The sequence below is a fragment of the Larus michahellis genome, chromosome 3 (assembly GCF_964199755.1).
Source record: "Larus michahellis chromosome 3, bLarMic1.1, whole genome shotgun sequence".
Classification (NCBI taxonomy): Eukaryota; Metazoa; Chordata; class Aves; order Charadriiformes; family Laridae; genus Larus; species Larus michahellis.
In genome coordinates this window covers 24,831,842-24,849,989 of record NC_133898.1, presented here as the reverse complement: position 1 = coordinate 24,849,989, position 18,148 = coordinate 24,831,842, and the positions used below count along the sequence as shown (strand labels likewise).

General features: G+C 42.6%; 1 protein-coding gene across 3 annotated transcripts in view; it reads right to left on the bottom strand.

Annotated features, from left to right (window-relative positions):
• The window catches only part of SLC1A4 (solute carrier family 1 member 4), a 43,443-nt gene that overhangs the window by 17,180 nt on the left and 8,115 nt on the right, over nucleotides 1-18,148 (bottom strand). For all 3 annotated transcript variants that reach the window (XM_074579261.1, XM_074579262.1, XM_074579263.1), the window contains exons 2-7: nucleotides 15,570-15,612; nucleotides 14,448-14,510; nucleotides 7,964-8,130; nucleotides 4,568-4,801; nucleotides 3,260-3,454; nucleotides 1,658-1,792 (exon numbers count right to left, since the gene is read on the bottom strand). In XM_074579261.1, the coding sequence (XP_074435362.1) occupies nucleotides 1,658-1,792; nucleotides 3,260-3,454; nucleotides 4,568-4,801; nucleotides 7,964-8,130; nucleotides 14,448-14,510; nucleotides 15,570-15,612 (837 nt within the window). The remainder of the gene's footprint in view (nucleotides 1-1,657; nucleotides 1,793-3,259; nucleotides 3,455-4,567; nucleotides 4,802-7,963; nucleotides 8,131-14,447; nucleotides 14,511-15,569; nucleotides 15,613-18,148) is intronic.

The window sequence follows — 18,148 nt, the reverse complement described above, 5'->3', positions numbered from 1 at the left end:
GACACAGGAGTCTCCTCTCTCCTTTCACTTTTTGTTACGATAAGGCTGAGTTCCTTGACTACAACAACAGTGTTGACCACAGAGGGATGCTACATATTTTGAAAGGAAGGCAGCCAGCACAAGACAGGCTTTTCATTCTTGCCTCCAGGCACTTGTAAGTACAGCTTGCGGAAAACACAGCTACTGCTGTAATCCCTGCGGAAGACGGGATACAAAGAGCTAGCCGCTGCTTTGCTGATTCCCAAGAGGTGACAGCAAGAAAGAGTTTGATGGCCCTAATGAAGCCGTAGGAATATGATTACGCTCCACAGACAGCGGAAGGGAAGGAGGTAATACAGCTGCAGCCTTCCCCAGCCTCTGGAATTCAAGAGTGTCCTCAGGCATCCTAATTTCCACATCTGCTGTGGAAATCTATACATCTATACAGAGAGGCTGGTGTTTCCAGAAAGCAATGCAGAGGGAACTGCCCAGAAACCCACCAACTGGAAAAAAAACCCAAGGGGATTCAGATCACTTGACCCATACTGACCAGTCATTTCAGCCCACTACCCAACTCCAACCAGATGCTTAAAAGCAGATTATGCTTTTAAATTACCAGATCATGCTTACTTCACTAGCCTTTAAACTCCAAGCATGCTATAATTCATAAGTGCTCAGAGAACTCTTTCCAGTTTGTTTTTCTAGTATTTGAAGAACAGTAGCCAGCCAGGCTCGTTCGAGGAAAAGCGGAGACACCCTTTTCCATGGGGCTCATCTAAGCTATAAGAAATGACCTGCATGTGGCATTTACACTTATCATGCACTTGTGGCTGAGTCCCTGATAACTTAAAGCAAAACAAATTTTCTAGGCTTTCCTTAATCTAATTTATGTGGTACAGAAGGTAAATTTAGGCCTTAACAAGGACATAACTACACTAAGTGGTGATATAAGCTCTTCCAAACAGAGCTGGGCAAGGAGATAATCTCTCATACTTCAAAGAGGGGAACGGCTCTTGGAAAGAAGAGAAGGAGCTGAGCAAAGATCTGACCTCTTATCTCTTTCCCAGAAGATGGAAAGGATAGGTGGTTACACTGTGTACTAAACTTGTTCTCCCAGCAGAATGTTCCAGACATGACAGTGCTCACAGCTGTGATGAGGGCCACAAATCCTCTGTTGTCCCTCCTCTGCCAATGGACAGCACCTCTCTGTGTTGGTGCTTTGACCAGACCTGAACTACAAAAATAGTTCAAACAATGGCTGACAACAGCTTCTAATGAAGACTGCTTCCCCCATGTGGCCAAGAAAGCTTTCCACCACTATTCAGATTCAATTTCCTTTCCCCCCGCTTCCCTCCTAGTGTCCAACTAATTTCCAGCAATATCAAAACCTTCTGAAAAAACTTTTAATAATCCTTCTAAAGAGTACTGAAATCAGGAAGAAATAAGTTTCAATAAAGGCTGAGTAAAAAAGCTGAAGAGGGATTTTAGCACACTAACTGCTTTAATTGAGAAGGGACCACCTTTCCCATTACCTGTCAAGAGTCACCTGTCCTATAGGCAGCCATATCTTCTACATTTTTATTTTATCCTGTGCTACATTAACTACCCTGTCCCATGTTTCCAGCTGAACGTGCGAGATGTCATGCAACAACAGATACATGTGGCCTAAAGTACTTACACAATCCAGTCCACTGCTAATATCAAGGAGAGATCGTTGGTCGGAAGTCCAATGGCCTCCAAGATGATAGCGATGGTGAGCACTCCTCCGGCTGGAATCCCAGCTGCACCCACACTGGACGCGGTAGCTGTCACACTGCAAATCAATTTGTGTACCCAGTTAGCAGAAGCTCCGCAGCACTCGTCTCCTACACTTACGTCACACATTTCCCTGCTATGGGAATTGTAAACAAACTCTACAGCATGGGACACACAGATCATTTGCTTCCCAGGCAAATCCTTTCTTGCCTGCTGATGCAAAGTAATGGGTACAGAGCACATTTGCTCAGCAGGCATCCACAGCAGCTACCAAGGCAATGGCTGTGTGTTTAATAGTACAATTGCCTTTTCAGAAAAAAACAAAAACAACCAACACAACTATATCCTGCTACCTTACTAATATACCCATTTCCAAGTCATGTATCAGTTCAAATATGCTAAGTACATTACATCTCCTGGTCCCAAATGTGTAAAGGTAAACCCTGCCATGCAGGGTACTGTCCCTTCTCCGTGTCTCCTTTACATTCAAACACAGAGACCAAATCAGGAGCCGGAAACCTGCTGTGCATGTGCTGTAGTCATGGACAACACCTTTTCGTGTGCAGACGTCTACAACAGAATTTTCCTCAGGCTATCACTACATAATCCTCAGGCCTGTGTTAACACCTGATTCACTAAGAGTACCTGAAAGGCTAATTCGGCCATCTGCAAAGAAAGTAATGCCCCGGCCCTGCCTTAAGTAGACAAACAATATACTAGGAAATGCAATAAGGAAGGAAATAAAACCTGGCCAGAGAGGGTAAAAAAATGCCAGGAACCATTCCTAGGAGGCATCTGGTAGATACAGCTATGGCTTCTTCGGACAGTGAGGGGCTAGAACTCCTTGCAGGATCCTCACTTTAGGGATTTTAAGGAAGGAAATAAAGAGAATGACACTTCATGGGATAAGGGACATGGGAGGATATTCCCGGGATAGAGGGGAGAGAGTCCTAGAGAGACGGAGGCAGGACTGAGAGTTAGAGGGGATAATGGAGCAAAGCAGTCAGGAGGAAAATGATAATGAGTCTGACCTGGGAAGCCAGCAACGTGATGGTAGGAAGGGCAGAGGTAAGCAGGAGCAGAGTCTTCATTATAAAACTGATACATAAGGAACTGAGGAGCTGGCAGAGGGATTTTCTAAGACATGCAGAGGGGGAATCATGGCTAGCTGGGTAAATCAGCATGCCTCGATTACCCAGCTTAACGGTGAGTGGAGGGTGGGGGAGTGAGATGTGTAAGGAAGGAGAGGAATTTCATGTGAGAAAGAGCTTTAAACAGCTCAAAGTCTGTTTTGGAATTCAATTACCCCTCCCAGGTTCCACCTTTTATTAAATCGAGATTCTGGCAAATCCGACAAAGCTTGAAAGACTCCATCCTTTAATCACCCTATAATTATGTTTCATAGCAGTTTGTAAGCTTTAGGTCAGAGATGTGGAATGCAAACTGCTAGCTATTAAGAGAGAGACCACAGGCTTGAATGTGTCTGGGGGCCAGAAGGATGTGGTTGCAATAGCAAGCAACTTACAGAATTGTAAAGATTTGCCCAGGGTTGAGGTCGACATTGTTCAGCTGAGCAATAAACACAGCTGCCATGCACTGAAAAACAGCAGCTCCATCCATGTTTACAGTCGCCCCGATAGGAAGGATAAACCTGCTGATCCTCTTGTCGACTCCATTATTCTCCTCAATACACTTGATCATTGATGGGAGAGTGGCTGAGCTAGAAACAGGGAACAGGGAAAAGTCAAACACAAAGCATCAGAGCGCACTGAATGGAAAGTCAACATCTCATGGCTTTCATGTTTCTAATGTGCTGCAGACAGGACTGTCAAGACAACGATGCCATTTTATAATCTCTCTCTGTCACGATAGCAATGAGGGACCCTCCTTGTTGGGCTTGAGCAGCAGTATTTAATAATCTGCTTCCATCCAGAAATAGCTAAGGACTCTAATCTCTCAAAACAACTCATGACTTAACACAGTATGCAGCCTAACAGGGCTGTGGAATGATCAAGTCTCAAGCCACAAAAATACACCAATAGATCCCCATATAAACACAATCGATGCAACAGCAATCTCTGTTAATGTTGTACCTTCTCAAATGAACAGAAAAATAATAAATAAAAATAATAAAAAAAATCACTGTTGGATTTATTTCTTGAATTATAAATTACATGGTTTTATTCATAAACTCTCTCCTTCATGTACTTCAGCTCCTGTGACAGACATGCATCTACTTTTGGGGATGACCTGAAATGATTTTATATAGTTACAACATTTGATCAGGTCCTTGCCCCTTGAGAAAAGCATAAATTACATGCTTGATAGTTAGGTTATGACAAATAAAAACTGATCAGGCCAGATCTTTGAAATCAATAATATTAAGTCCCTTTACGCTAGCTAGTAAGCCTGCTTTGCTCCTGCAAAATTAGTCTAAACTTGTTCCAGATCCTTCTGAACTTGGAGAATGAAACTTCTAAGGACAAAGTCCCTCGCTACTGACCCTCATTTTACTTCAAATTGAAAGGACACCTGACAGGATCTTTTTAAGGCAAGTACTTTCACTTTTTTTTAAAAAAAAATAATAATTTCCAACTCAGCATCATGCTACAGTCCCAATATTTTGAGGAACTGTTTTCAACAGCTAATTATCAGTATGTGCTGTGTGTCAGGCTGCTGACAGTAGTGAGACTCTATGCTCAAAAGTCTCTTTCTGCAATCTCAGGAACAATATTCACACCTAAAACTCAACACAGCTTGGTGCTAGGATATAACCAGTTTACAGTGACAAATACAACCAGGCTATAATACCAAAAGAAGAACAGAAACTCACCTGGAACAAGTGGCAAAAGCAGTGGCAAATGGTGTGATAAGTCCTAAGAGAAAACGATATGGATTTTGACGTGTGGCTGCAAAATAAATAAGTGGCAGAATGATTCCTCCATGGATGAAGTGTCCCAGAATAGAGGCGAAGATGTATTTTCCCAGACTGGTCACTAGAAGCACAATATCTTCCATTTCCACAATCTTGCTCCCAACAAGGAACATAATGCCAATAGGTACATACCTGTATAAAGAAACATTGCCTGTCATTAAGTACAAACAAAAAGTCTTGAAAAATATGCCAGCTTCTGTCCTGGAGACAACATTCTTCTAATGAATATGCTGCTCCTACTGAGGGGTAGTGCCTTATTCACCACGCACTCAAGTTACGCAAATATGGAAGGCCTCTGTAACACTCTTGCTTGGTGGATGGCAAGCAGTCAAACTGAAAAAGCTCTGTTCACCTAGGCCCTCAAAGACACAGCAGCTAGGAGAGTGCCAAAGGAAAGCCAAGTGGGAAGCAGTAATGCTGGCAGAAGCTATCAGGACAAGACACTGGTAGGGAGTTTTAGTCCATCGGGGAGGAAGGCAGGCAAAGACCTAAAACTAAAGTCACTGCTGAAGGGACAACAAATGGAGGAAAGAAAAAGAAGCAGTATAACGTCACTGGAGCAGAGAATGGGATGGAAGAGTAGGATCTTACACACGAGGTGACTATCAGCAAAACTATGAAGTTGGGTCATTAAAATGGTAAACATACTGGGTGCCAACATATTCAGTGTGGGAAATAAAAAGCTATGCCCATACCAGAGAGCTCAGCTAAAGGCTGCTGATGCACATGCCAAAGATAGCAATTAACTCTACTACTTGCCTACAAAAGCTCAAGTTAAATGATTAGGCTTACAGAGCTTCCCTCAAGCCAACAGCCACGTACGCATACATTGCCGTGCCTCCTATCTAGAAACATGCCACGTCTTAGGACGTCAGCATTTGTTTGAGGTTTCGTTTGTCGGGAACACTTGGAGCTGCTCCAGGGGAAGGGCCACCTGCGGGCCACAGCCACACCTCTGGTCCCAGAGGTGCAGCTGGGAACAGCCCTGAAAAGACAGAATTGCCCTTGCACCTAGAGCACAACAGCTACTAAATAAACTGCAGGAGTCACTTCAGGCCCAGGGTCAGTTCCTCCAAAGCTCTACTTGGAATGTCTGTGTCTGAGTGCCTCTGCTGATGCTGTCTATGTTCCATCCATTTCTGCTTCTAAGATTAAGAAATACTAAAAGATCACTCAGCTCTCCAAAAACCTGCCCCTGGCACACATGTGACTACAAAAGATCTGCCTGTACATCTCAGGAATAAAGAATGGTTTTTCTTCCACTCTCCCCTCCAATCCAATGCCCGTGTTCAGAGAAGCTGATCTGTGGAGTCAGGACAAACTTCAGAAGGTTTGGTTAAGCATACAAAGGTTTGGAAAGGTGGGCAAGCCATAAGGTTGCCCAGATCACTCACTTCTTTCTAGCCTGCCTCTCCCTCAGTAGTTCTGCAGCTCCTCTGTTCTGTGCAGAGAGCACCTCCTTATGTCCCAGATCAATGTGAGCATCCTCTCTCTGTCCTCCTTTGGCCAAATGGCTAGGGGGGCCTGTTGTACCTTCCCCACATAGCCTCTGCCAATGCTGTGGCATGCTGCTTTTGAACTATGTTTCTGAAACCCCAATTAGCCAGATCAAGATCAAGCTGAGCTCTGGTCCTGCACAAGCTCTGCAAACATGAACACTGGATTCAGAGCTGAAACTGGACCCCTCCCCTGGAAGAGGGAGGCTGGAGAGGAAGGGACTGAAAGTTGAGACCAAAGTGCTGCTAAACACGAGAGTGGCCATTGAATGGGACTAGATATGAGCTCAAGCTGCCTTTTTTCTTGGTAGTATGATTTCACCCATTCCAAAGTACCCTTTGGGAAGTACATGCAGCTTGACAGATTTTTAACAAATACCAGGATGACACAAGAGCCTTAAAGAAGGAAAGAGAACAAGTAAGGGCTACGGTGCACTGCAGTGTTAAGAGTCAGCTGCAGTGCCAATAATCCACAAAGTAAAGGATTATATAGCAACTGATTGGCTTGAAGTGTTAGCACTGTAATCAGCTGAATACAAGAATACAGCCTCTTATCAGTATTCAGTGTCCAAGGAATTACACACAAGAGTAAAAGACTTAAGCTGCTTTGAGACTTTGAATTTTTCAATCCCTTATGACAGCAACTAACAGAGATCTGCCTGTGTAAAATCAGGTGTTTTGTTAAAACCTTTCTACTTCTTAGAGGGAGGAAAATAGTAGGAATGAAAAATGCAGAAGGAAGGGAGAAAAAACACCTCTGCTAAGGTAAGCTTATAGCTTCTCTAACAGCTTTGAAAAGGGAGTGAGAAATGTCCCACTGTTAATTTGTTAGCTAGCTGTCCTTATGAATATTTTTATTTTTGCGTGTGAGGTATTAGTACTGTTGGTTTCACAGGAGCAGCCTAGACCCATCCAGCTGCACAAGAACAGCCATGATGCTGCTCTGAGGACCAGATTAATCATACCTGACAGAAAACCCAGTCAGGAGGCTGGTTCTTCACCATCTTAGGTGGCCTGAAGTGCTCTCTAGAGGTACCTGCCTCCTCCAAAGCTGGTTTCTTGCCTAGTGAGAAAGTTCAGTGCGTTCCAGTTCCTAGCCAGCACTGCTGTTTTGGTAGGATGGAGAGCATGGCCCTGGAGACTGTTCCTCCCTCCACACAACAGGTCATAGGTTCTCCATCACCCTTTGATGCAAGCGAACAGATGGAGCTCTGTATTTATGCAATCAACAGGGTTTGTTTTTTTCAAACCAATACCAGTGAGTAGGCTATCTTCTGATTTCCTCGGATATCTTTCAGGGCAGTACAAGTAAACTTTTGACCAACAGAAAAGTCAAGGCATGAAGCTGCAAGTATAAATTTAATTAAGCATTGCATTTGCAAATGCACTCCAAGCACAAACATCCCTGGCCTTCGCATGACCATATTCCTCACTTGCTCCTATCTCCTTTACTCTATTAAGGCCAGTGCCTTTAGGCACATGATGGCAGCTAGCCATGGGTTTCTGCTGCCTTGAAACAGAAAGCCTTCTTTCCACTAATTAATCGAAAAGGAGTCCTGGAGAGGATTTTAAAGCAACCCTCTGAAGTGTTCCAGACTGACACCTTAAGCTATGTGTGACTGTCTAATTACAGGGCACAAGCAAGAGGAAGAGACCCCATTGTGTGACACCATGACATTCACTTTTGCTATGATAAGGGATCTGGTAGGAAAAAAGCTGGAGAGATGGATAAGTGGTGAGATTCCTGAACTGAGCATAACATTGTACTGCAGATGTATCTGCAATCACACACGCTTACCACATAATCCAGGAAACCAAGACCATAGTTGCCTCATTGAATGAATTAAAGAAGCGAATCAGATCTTCCCCTTCCTGGCCAAGCTTTTTCAGCGCCACTCCTAAAACCAGAGCGAACAGCACCAGTCCCAGGATATTCATTCCTTCTATCTCAGTACCGACAGGGATCTGCAGAGGCAAAAAAAGGCAGCTTGTTAGATGGAAGACCGGCACAAAACCCAACAAAACGGTCACCTCATTTTGTTGCTGCTTGATTGATCTGAAATCAACAAGCAGAACCTATTTTGGGAAGGAAGAGCCTATTTTCTTGATGGGAACCAAACAAGACCTGGACACAGTCCAGACACAAACCTCCCTAGTTATGAGCTGGCATGGATTCACTGGAAAAGAAAAGGGCTTGCCCCTACCTCCCCTCATGCTGTTCAATATGACACATGCTCTCAGTGACCTGAAGAGGATACCTCCCCTGTTTACTCAGGATAAGCTCCACTGCAGAGGGGAAACAGCATGGGCACTGGTCACACATGTGCGGTTAAAAGACGGAAACTTTCCTCCCTGTTTCCTCGTGAGTGGACATGAGTGTTGGAGAGACTGCAAGTATAAATAGCAGATAGTGGTGATATTGACTTCCTATCTCGGCTTATTCCACCAAGCATCATTCACTGTTGGCACTATGATATTCTACCGCCTAAACAAATCATACCTGCAAGAGGCTTGCAGCGGTCTGGCCCCAAACATGATCTTATTTCCTGACACCTCTGATGGGAATCTGCTCTCAGAAACTGCCAGCTCCATCACTTTAGTGCAACGTTTATACCAAAGTGAAAACCACGAGAAAACAATCAATGTTATGAAGCAGAAAGGGAGCAGAGAGGCAGAGAAAGGTAGCAAACCGTGGAAGCCTACTCATTCATCTTTCCATGTCAGCTGTGGGAGATACAGACAGAACAGAAGAAATATCTGTTCCCCTTCTCAGAAACCACGTGGCTGCACATTAAAAGTAAGAGGATAAAACTAGGATCCATCTATTGACAAAAACTAGTCTACTCATAAGCCTGCCCTGCTGGTTCTCCACATTTGGTTTCTCAAAGAGAGCTGGAGTTTGGCAACGTAGTGTTACATGAACTGAATGAGTGTCCTTGTGGCTACATAAAAATATAATTGTTTTGACAAACCGGTTTTTTTCCCTCCCCAACTTGGCAATACAAACTCAGTATGTCAAATTGTTGTTTTATTTGGAAGAGCTTCTAAAACAGATCAGGTTTGCGTACAAGTTTTGGCCTTCTGGATAGTTTAAGCAGACACTAGCTCAACACTAGGAAAGAAAAATATATTCTGAGCTAAAAGCTTGAAATGAATATTGACTAAAGAACTTGGGATACTGATCTGCTAAATCTGATAAAACCAGCCTGCTTGAGGCGATATTTTTGCTGAAAGTATACTGCTGAACTGGACTGTCTCTTAGTGGCAGGTGGAAACAAAGTACTGCAGGGAAGGGGATAAAACAAATTATGCGCAAAAGCATGCAAGCTGAACTGCTGTCAACAAAAGTGCTTACAAACAATGAAGTTTCTAGCTTTTTTTTTTTTTTTTAATTTATTTGCTAACTACAAAATAATGAGATGGAGGATCTGCAATTTTTTTATGGTAGTTCCTTGTCCAGGGCTGAGTTGTCAGTATTTATTTGATTTCCATTTGCAAGAACTGAAAACCTCGCCAGGATATTAAGAATGTGGCACAGTATCTCCAGAGATGTCTGAAGAAACATGCTGTTCTCTCCACACACAGTAACACTTTTCTGTCTTTATAGTTTTGTCTATATTCTGTTTTGTGTGCCTGAAAGCCCTGAACTCTTCTGTGGTTAGAAAAGTAAAACAAGAAAAATTATACCCTCCTATTAATTGAATAAACTGTGTACAGGGCATGTACATGTTTTTCTGTTTTTCACTTCTGTTGGTAAAATATAACTCTAGGGTAGGAGATAAGGTTTACCATAAGGCTGAAGAGAATCTAACAAAATTTCAGGGACAATTTGTCAGTAACAATGCACAAATCAATGTACAAGTCTCAAATTTTATGACTAATTTATTAGCAGGAAAAAAGTAAATGGGCGGTAAAATGATGCTGCCGCGTCATTTCATCAAAACCAAAGCTTTCTCTGGGAAATGTCAACTTGGGCAAAATGTGAACATTTTTACACCAGAAAAGAAACATTTACTTCATTCACATGGAGTCAATGCAATGCTTTTTCATTTTGACACAACTTTTCATGTTCGTTTTTGGGGTTTTTTATCCAACTCATTATTTTATAATATAACATCTTATATCAGGCTCATTTGATACAATATGAAGAGTTCAGCTTGGCATAATGGGCCCAAACTTTTTCCACAAATAAACCACAAGTAAAAACAGTCAATGCTCTCTTGTTCTGGTTCTCATTCAGAAAAAAAAAATAATAGATATCAAACTTTGCTATGGAATAGAAATTCAGTGTTTCAAGCTGCTGTAATTGCTCAGCATCCTGACCTGGATGCTACTGGGAGGGAATTTCATTATACTACTTTATACCGATGTTTCGCAAAGCATCTCTGCTTTTTAAACTCCTCCTATGAAAGATTTGCTTCTCAACTCATTAAATGCAGTGGCGTGAGCCTGAAGCCCAGTGACCCCCTACCCTTTGGGTTTCTCAAAGATCTAGTCTCAGGAACAAGGCAAAAACATACTGAATCTGCAAAAAGACTGCTCAGCTTCCCACCAGCTGTTTAGGGCACACAGGGTCACAGAGCTTGGGAGGCACACAGGACAACCAGGGCCAGAGCTCCCAGTGCTTGATTTGGAAGGTGACTTCGCTGGCTAGAGAACTCCAGGGCTCTTCTTCTAGGTCATTCAGTCCCCACAAGCATCAGTCACTCCACCTTCTTCAGAGCCATGGGTGCCAAAGGCTTGACAAATTTTGGTTTTGGGAAGCTAGAAGAGGGCAAGAGGTAGTAGCATCTCCAGCCACACAGGTGGCTCCTCACCTTTCATCTTAACCTTCACAGTGGCCTACTGTGCATTAACTGGCCAAATCTCTTTGAACCCCCCTATACCTCTTCAGAATGACAATACATGGAGTTTAGTCTTCTTTTACTCTTGGACATGTCTCTTTCCACCTTGCTGCCAGCGTTGAGATCACTGCTGCTGTTCTCCAAGTGCTCACACTAACTAGTCCTTCAAGCATAGCTCTTGTGAACTGTGGATCCCTGAATTCTTGATGACCAGAGGGAAGACTGTGCACAACTACCAAAAACTTCTTAGCTGTTACCCTCTATCCACAGTAATCTTGCCACCCCTTTCAGGTCTTGGTCTCCCTTTCTCCTTCTTGAGCCAATTTCTTTACAACACACAACATTCACCATGCAGGCAGAAAGTACATCATTTGCACAGAGTAGTAACTTACTGCAAGAAATTGCTCCCTGCAAATCAAGGAGACAATGCACAGCACTCAGGGAATTTCACCTCCTTGCAGCACAATATGGAAAGAGTCCAGCAGTAAATCCTCAGCAGAAGATCCTCACAATTCCAGCCTCTAAAACTGACAGATGCTGAACGGCCGTTTTGTACTCTAACAGAAGAGTGCATCATCCCAAAGGAGGTGCCAAACCAAGCAGCATTGTGAACACCAAACAAAAACAGCTTTCATAAGAGCTTTGTTCCTGGATAAACTATGGGATGTGTTATTGTTTGCTTGAAATTATGTGTTCTGGAGGAAGATTCACAGAACTCTTCTGGTCCTTGAATCTCTCTGAAGATCCTATTGTTTTTTAGCTCTTGAAACAAAATGCTTATCAAGGAAACAACTGCCGACATTGAGCTGTCCCAGTAGTAGGTGGCTGAAAAGAAAACGCAGCCATGTGATGTGAGGAAGAAGAGCAATCACCGGTTTGTGTATTTTTACTGCTATCACAAGAGGAACTCTGAGGCCTCCACAGCCTCCCTGCGCTGCAGATGTGGAACTGAGATAGTCTGTGCCTCAGGAACCCTTGCTGCTGAGAAGACAGAGAGGATGTAGCCATAAAAGCTAGGTAAACATGAGGGGAGCATGTGAAACAACAAAAAAAAGACATGGCTGAGCAGATATCTACATGCCCCGCTATTAATATCATCAGCAAGAGAAATCAGGGCCTATTAACCACCGGGAGAGGGGGATGGGGGGAAAAAAAATCAATGGAAAATTTTGCTCTGAACTATTCATATGGGGAGTAGAAGGAAAACATTTCTCATCTTCAATCAAATATTCTGCTGATGAAAGAAAACACTAGATAGGAATATCATCTTGTTTCCATGGAGCCCAACTTCTATTGCTGCTAGTTATACTACCTATTATCCAAAAATCATACTCTTCCCTTTCCAAACTTAATCCTCATCTATCCATAAATAATATGGTCAGACCAGTACTGAAACTGAGCTAACACTTTCTTTTTATTTGGCCCACTCTTCCCTAGAGACAGTAGGGCGTCTTCCGGAATTAAAGAAATTCAGCTCTGGTTTTGCTCCAATAAATGAATAAAAGTTTTGGAAAAGTAATAGCGGAAATAGCCTTTACATCATAACCACTGGCAAAAACAGGCACTGGTGACAAATTCAGAATATTTTTACAGATATTGCATCAAACAGGATTCTGATAAGTGGGAAAAGGAAAGAAGAAAACTGTAAAAGAATCCTATGTTTTAAATTGGCAAAAGATGCATTCTTATCTCTTGAGGAGGAGTGATGGCTTTGAACAAGCCTTAAAAAAGTACTTGACAACCAAGCTTATGTCCAATGGATGTGGCTGGCCCTGATCCATTCTTGGTTGCCAAGGAATCCCTATCAAACTTGACACTGAAGATGAATAAGAAGAGTCTTACCTTTCATTTACCCCTGCTTAAATGAAGAATAACTCTACACTCTGTAAGCAAACAAACATGCCTAAGTGCACATTGCTACAGCCTTTCATATTGTACTTGGTTTTTAGCAGCATGAGGCTGCATGGGCACGTACTGACCAAGGATGTAACGCTGTGAGAAGAGAAAGCGCTCTTTTTGGAATCACGCGTCCCTTCTGCAGTCACTGCCGCGCATCCATGTCAGATGGGGTGAGTGCAGCTCTGGGATGATGGAATCTTACAGGCACAGGCAGAGCCCAGGCAGATGGCAGCTGCCTTCCTTCCCCAGGGAAACTGCTCACTGTGTGATAGCGGGCTTCTAGGCAAGGGCTGACTTTTCCCCTGCTCAGGTCTTGTGCCATCCAAGTCACCTGTCACCCTGCCTCCGAGGCTGGTGAAAGTTCAGGCCTTCAGCTGAACGCAGAGTTCAGAAACACACTGTTCTTTATCATCTGCTCACGCATCATGCATGGCGAGGAGAAGGTAATGAGGCCAGTACTTCCTGCGTGCAGGGATACGCTTCAGAGTCCCTCTGGGTGAGCATAAACTGCTTTTTCCTCGATGGTTTTACAAACTGGTGGGCAAGCCCCAGCTGAACCCTTCCATGACAAATACAAACATGACAAGGCTTTTGCCCTAGGGACATTCAAATCATATTAAAAATATAGTAACCCAACATCCGATACTGATCTCAGATGGTCAAAATGAGCCTGAAAACTAGAAAATAACCCTGAAAGTAATTTCCAGTCTCAGACCTGTCTCCCCAAAATCCCATGAAAGCACATGAGATATTTCATTTGGAGTGAGGTGACACATTGCAGGTGGGGATACTGGGTGTGTTTCATAACATGCTGCCTGTAAGACAACGGTAGTTATTGCTAGACCTGAAATATGTTGGCTCCGTCCAATAATAAAGATGTTTGATAGCCCCATGTTGCAGGAGATATGCCACTCAATGGGATACAGACCACCTCTGGAAGTCCTATGAGCTACATACAGAAGATATCAGCTACACATGCAAATTATTTTTCTTTTTGACACCACTGCAATAGCATCTTATTTTTAATGTTCTGTCTATAAGTTTTACTCCTTCAGACCACTTGTTACTGCTTTAAACAAAATTTCAGCAACATAGCAACAAGAAAAAATTCTCAAGTAACTTTTTTTTTTTTTAAAAGAGCCTTGGAGGTAGTGGAAAAAGGCTCATTCTTTCCAAAACTATTAATGAAGAGCAATGTTTAGGGACATATTCAGGCAGCCTGATTGCTGTTTAATTCCAAGTCTACAAAAAGTTATTTGGAAACATTAGATGGAGTGACTAATCAAAATTTAGACCAAGTGAGACCAGCTCTAAGAAAACATGGCCTAAAAATAAGGTCTCAAGGGTCAGATCAGTTGAGACCAACTCTCCTATCCAACGTAGCTTTCCTGTGTGGCTGTGGCTTGTGTGTGCCTCAGTTCCAGGCAAAGAAAAGTACTTGTTTCTTTCCAATGACTGCTGGAAAGGATTAAAGACTACGAAGTAGTCAAATATTACAGAAGACAAGGGTTTGTATGAAAACCTAAGAAGTGATCTTACCTTTTCCCATGTGACATTTCCAGAGGTAGTGTTTCTGAGCAGCATCTTATATTCTGTCGCATACTGTGGGTAAGAAAAAAAAAATCAAATAAAACTACAATGTTTGCCAATCATCTAGCATCTCACAAGGAGAAGATTACTGTTAGGAAGACATTTTCTGGAGACCATACTATGGAGGCTAATGAGCTTGTCCTGAGCAAGAAAAGGCAGTGACAGCAAACGCAGCTCCTTCCGTATGTGGCAACAGAGAAGTGCTCTGTGATCTCCTGAGCTCCTAGGCTTGGGCAGCAGCTGAGGAACTTCCCTTTCCTCCACCCTGCTGTTGCTCACACACCATGCTGTCGCACTAGCTCCTGCAGAAGGGAAGTGGCTGTTTCACTGTTAGAAATGGTGAGGCCGCATTAAAATTGTTAGTAAAAATATCTAAAATCTAGGGCAATAGTTTACTTTGATAAATAAGCTAGACACCTTGCAAAAGCAGGGCACTTCTTTGGGCTTGTTTTCTTCAGATATAAAAATAGGAGAGAGAAAAGCTTATGTACTTGCCAATTACCTGGGACAACAGCAGCACAGAAGAAAGGAGGACTTCATTATTTCATTCTGAACATACAGAACCCTGACACTCGAGGTACCACAGAATACCTTTTTCTTAATTATATTTTTGTACTGCTCCTATTATTTTTATTTACAGCATATTGACTTGTACTGTATTATATATACACTCAAAGCTCCAAACTACATACCCAACGGTTTCCCAGCTAGCTCCTGCAAAGTGATAAGCAGCATGGCACAAAGCAGAGTTGCCATTGCTGCCCAACACAGCACCTGAAGTATAAAAGTTTAAAGGAAGTTTTTGGTGGAGGTACAAGACATAGGCTACAAAACATCTGCTTTTGTTTGAGGAGTATTTTTCAAAATCAAACCCTTTGCCAAGGAAGTTGTGTGTCTGATTACGTTAGGTGCTTTTAAAAAAGACCTACTATAAGTAAACTTTTGGTATTAACTTATTAACTTAACTTTTGGTATTTTCTACACCATCTTTCTAGTCGCCTCTCAAAAAAAGAGCAGTCACTTTTTCTGTCTGTGCACTGTACTCATGTCCAAAGTCCACACATATCTTACCGTTCGGAAAGCTGCAGCAACAAGGTTTGCAGGAAACAGGTTTCTGTAAAATATAAACAAGAAAATGAAATATTTCTTGTAGAACTTTTAAAACGAATGCACTAATGTTTTTCACTCTCAGAAACTCAATTCCTTTTGCAAAGGAAAGCATACTGGCATTTGTGAGATACGTACTACAGAAGATACTCTGGTAGCACGGAGCAGATGTCTCACCACATCTCCAGAGGTGTGAATGCCATCTTCTTCGGCTCACGTAAAAAGGTCCCTGCTCATCTGCCACACCTAACCATTTGGGTAGGGACACCAGAGGCAACGAGACATGCTGCTGCTTACACACACCCATCACCCAGTGGCTACAGAAACTGGCTTAGCCACACCAGCTGCAGCAACAGCTTATGGCCTCCAGGGTCGGGCAGATTTTTAACATTACTCATGTGATTACACTTTGCTCATAGCATCAACGTGAAGGACAATCCAATCAGCAAAATCCACTTAAGAGAACGGATTAACCCTTCAACACAAGGTCAGCTTCCCTGAACAGTGAGGTAAAGCAGAACAATGTCACGGGCCAGAGTTGTCTGTAAAGGGCTCAAGTGGTTAAACAGCACAGATGAAAGTAGGGGCAACTCATATGGAAAGCTGCAACATCTGAATTCGGTTGTGCCTTCATGCAGAAATGCAAATCGAGCACCAGTTTTGCACAGAGAGGATCGCATGCAAAATGACACACGCTTCTACTGGGCATCCAGTATATACGTGCATCTATGAAGAAACAAGGACAGGAAAAATGGTTAACTGGATGATTTAAGGAAAACGCTGGTTCTTGTTGTATTTGATAGTTGTTGTTAACGCTACACTTCCTTTCTCCCCTTATGGTGGGCAAAGAGCATGTGTTTCCTTAGCAAAATGGCAGTTTTTTCTGTGTCAGAAAGCAAAATAGGAATAAAAGCTGAACTCTGGGGTAACAGCAGGACTCTAGTGGACAAGGGCAGGAAGGTTAGGGGTATGAACTGAAAATACTGCCAGCCAAATGCAAGAAGGAGGCATGAGAACTCTTATGGTACGGAAAAAAAAAAAAAAACAACACTACAAAAAAACCACACCTTACCTAGAGTGAGTTAACTGTGGCAAAAAACATTTGTGTAGCTTCTCCCCATCCTTTGCTCCTTGCACTGCTCCAAGGAAGACTCAGGTACCTACAGGCTGTGTCCTCCTAACCTGCCCCCAGTTTTTGCCATAGTTACCATGGCAAACATGATTTTAAACCAGGCTTCTGGTTGTGATCATTCCACAGATGACACGGAAAGCATAAATCCGAACCACAGCAAGAAAACAGAGCAGCAGAGTCAAATCTTTGAAAGCAAGAGGGAGATTAAGATATGGCACAGGTAAGGACTCAGGCCTTTTCCATTGCATAGCTCCGCTATCCCGCCACACAGTGAGGTTTTTCCCACAGCCTTGACTGCAATTTAAAGTACATGGACCTTCATCAAACAAGTGGCTGCTGTGAACTACCTCAGTCTCTCTCTCTGTTGCATTATTTCAAGTGTTTTAGCAGGCAGTTGCAAAAGCCAAACTGCTGTAAGAATAATGTGGCTTCTGGAGTCTACATTCCACTGAGCATGAAAGAAACAGCAACTTTTTCTCCTTAAAATTTGACAATACAGCTGGCTGTCTGAAAGCAGGAGAGCAAGCTTTAACCCTGCAGAGATGATAAGGAATTGGTCAAATAAGATCAACAGAACAGATAATGTGCATCAATTCTTGGACAGCTAGAACTCTCTGGTGGATGAAAACCTCATGTAAAGTAAAAGCAAACTTACTTTTATCAGGAGTAAAACATCACGTATATAAATGGGCTCAGCTCAGTGCACAGTTTTAACCAAAAAAACCCCAACACATTGTTGGGAAAATAAGAATATTTCTTTTCAGCTTTTCATAGCAGGGTGATTACTTTTTTAAAAAAGAATTGGCTGGATTTTGATGAAGCAAAGAGATTAAAAAAAGACTGAAAACCTACAAGAAATCAAATTAAATTTTTTTTTTTTAAATCAGCTTTTCCATCCTGACCAAACAAAGCCAAAGGAAGCAATTCCTAAAGCCTAAACAATACGGTTCTCCAATGTTTAAATGTGGCCAAGAAACCAAACCCTCTATAATTTACACAGTATGTCAGGCATGGGCCTCAGTAATTAAACACTAACTTAACTCCAAGCATATACTTAAAGCACATACTTGAGTGATGCCAGCAGCCCTGCTACAGCAAGGGGCAGGTTCTTGCTTCGGGTGTAAATAGCACTAAAGCTATTCAAACACAAGCATATAGGAGTCACTCTTTTTTATCCATGGAGCACTGGTCACAGGACCCGACTCCAAGGACAGCGAAGAACATTTTTTACTATCTACCAAGTAAAAAATTGCAATCTTAACTCAGCAGCTCAAAAGGAGCTGTGTGTTTTGTTCAGTCCCACTTTAAGTATACCTGCTTGCAAAGTCCCAACAACACGTGAAATAATGTTTTGCTCCTCTTTGTTTCAAATCTTGAAGTTTAAGAACAAAACATGTCAGGTCACAAGAAG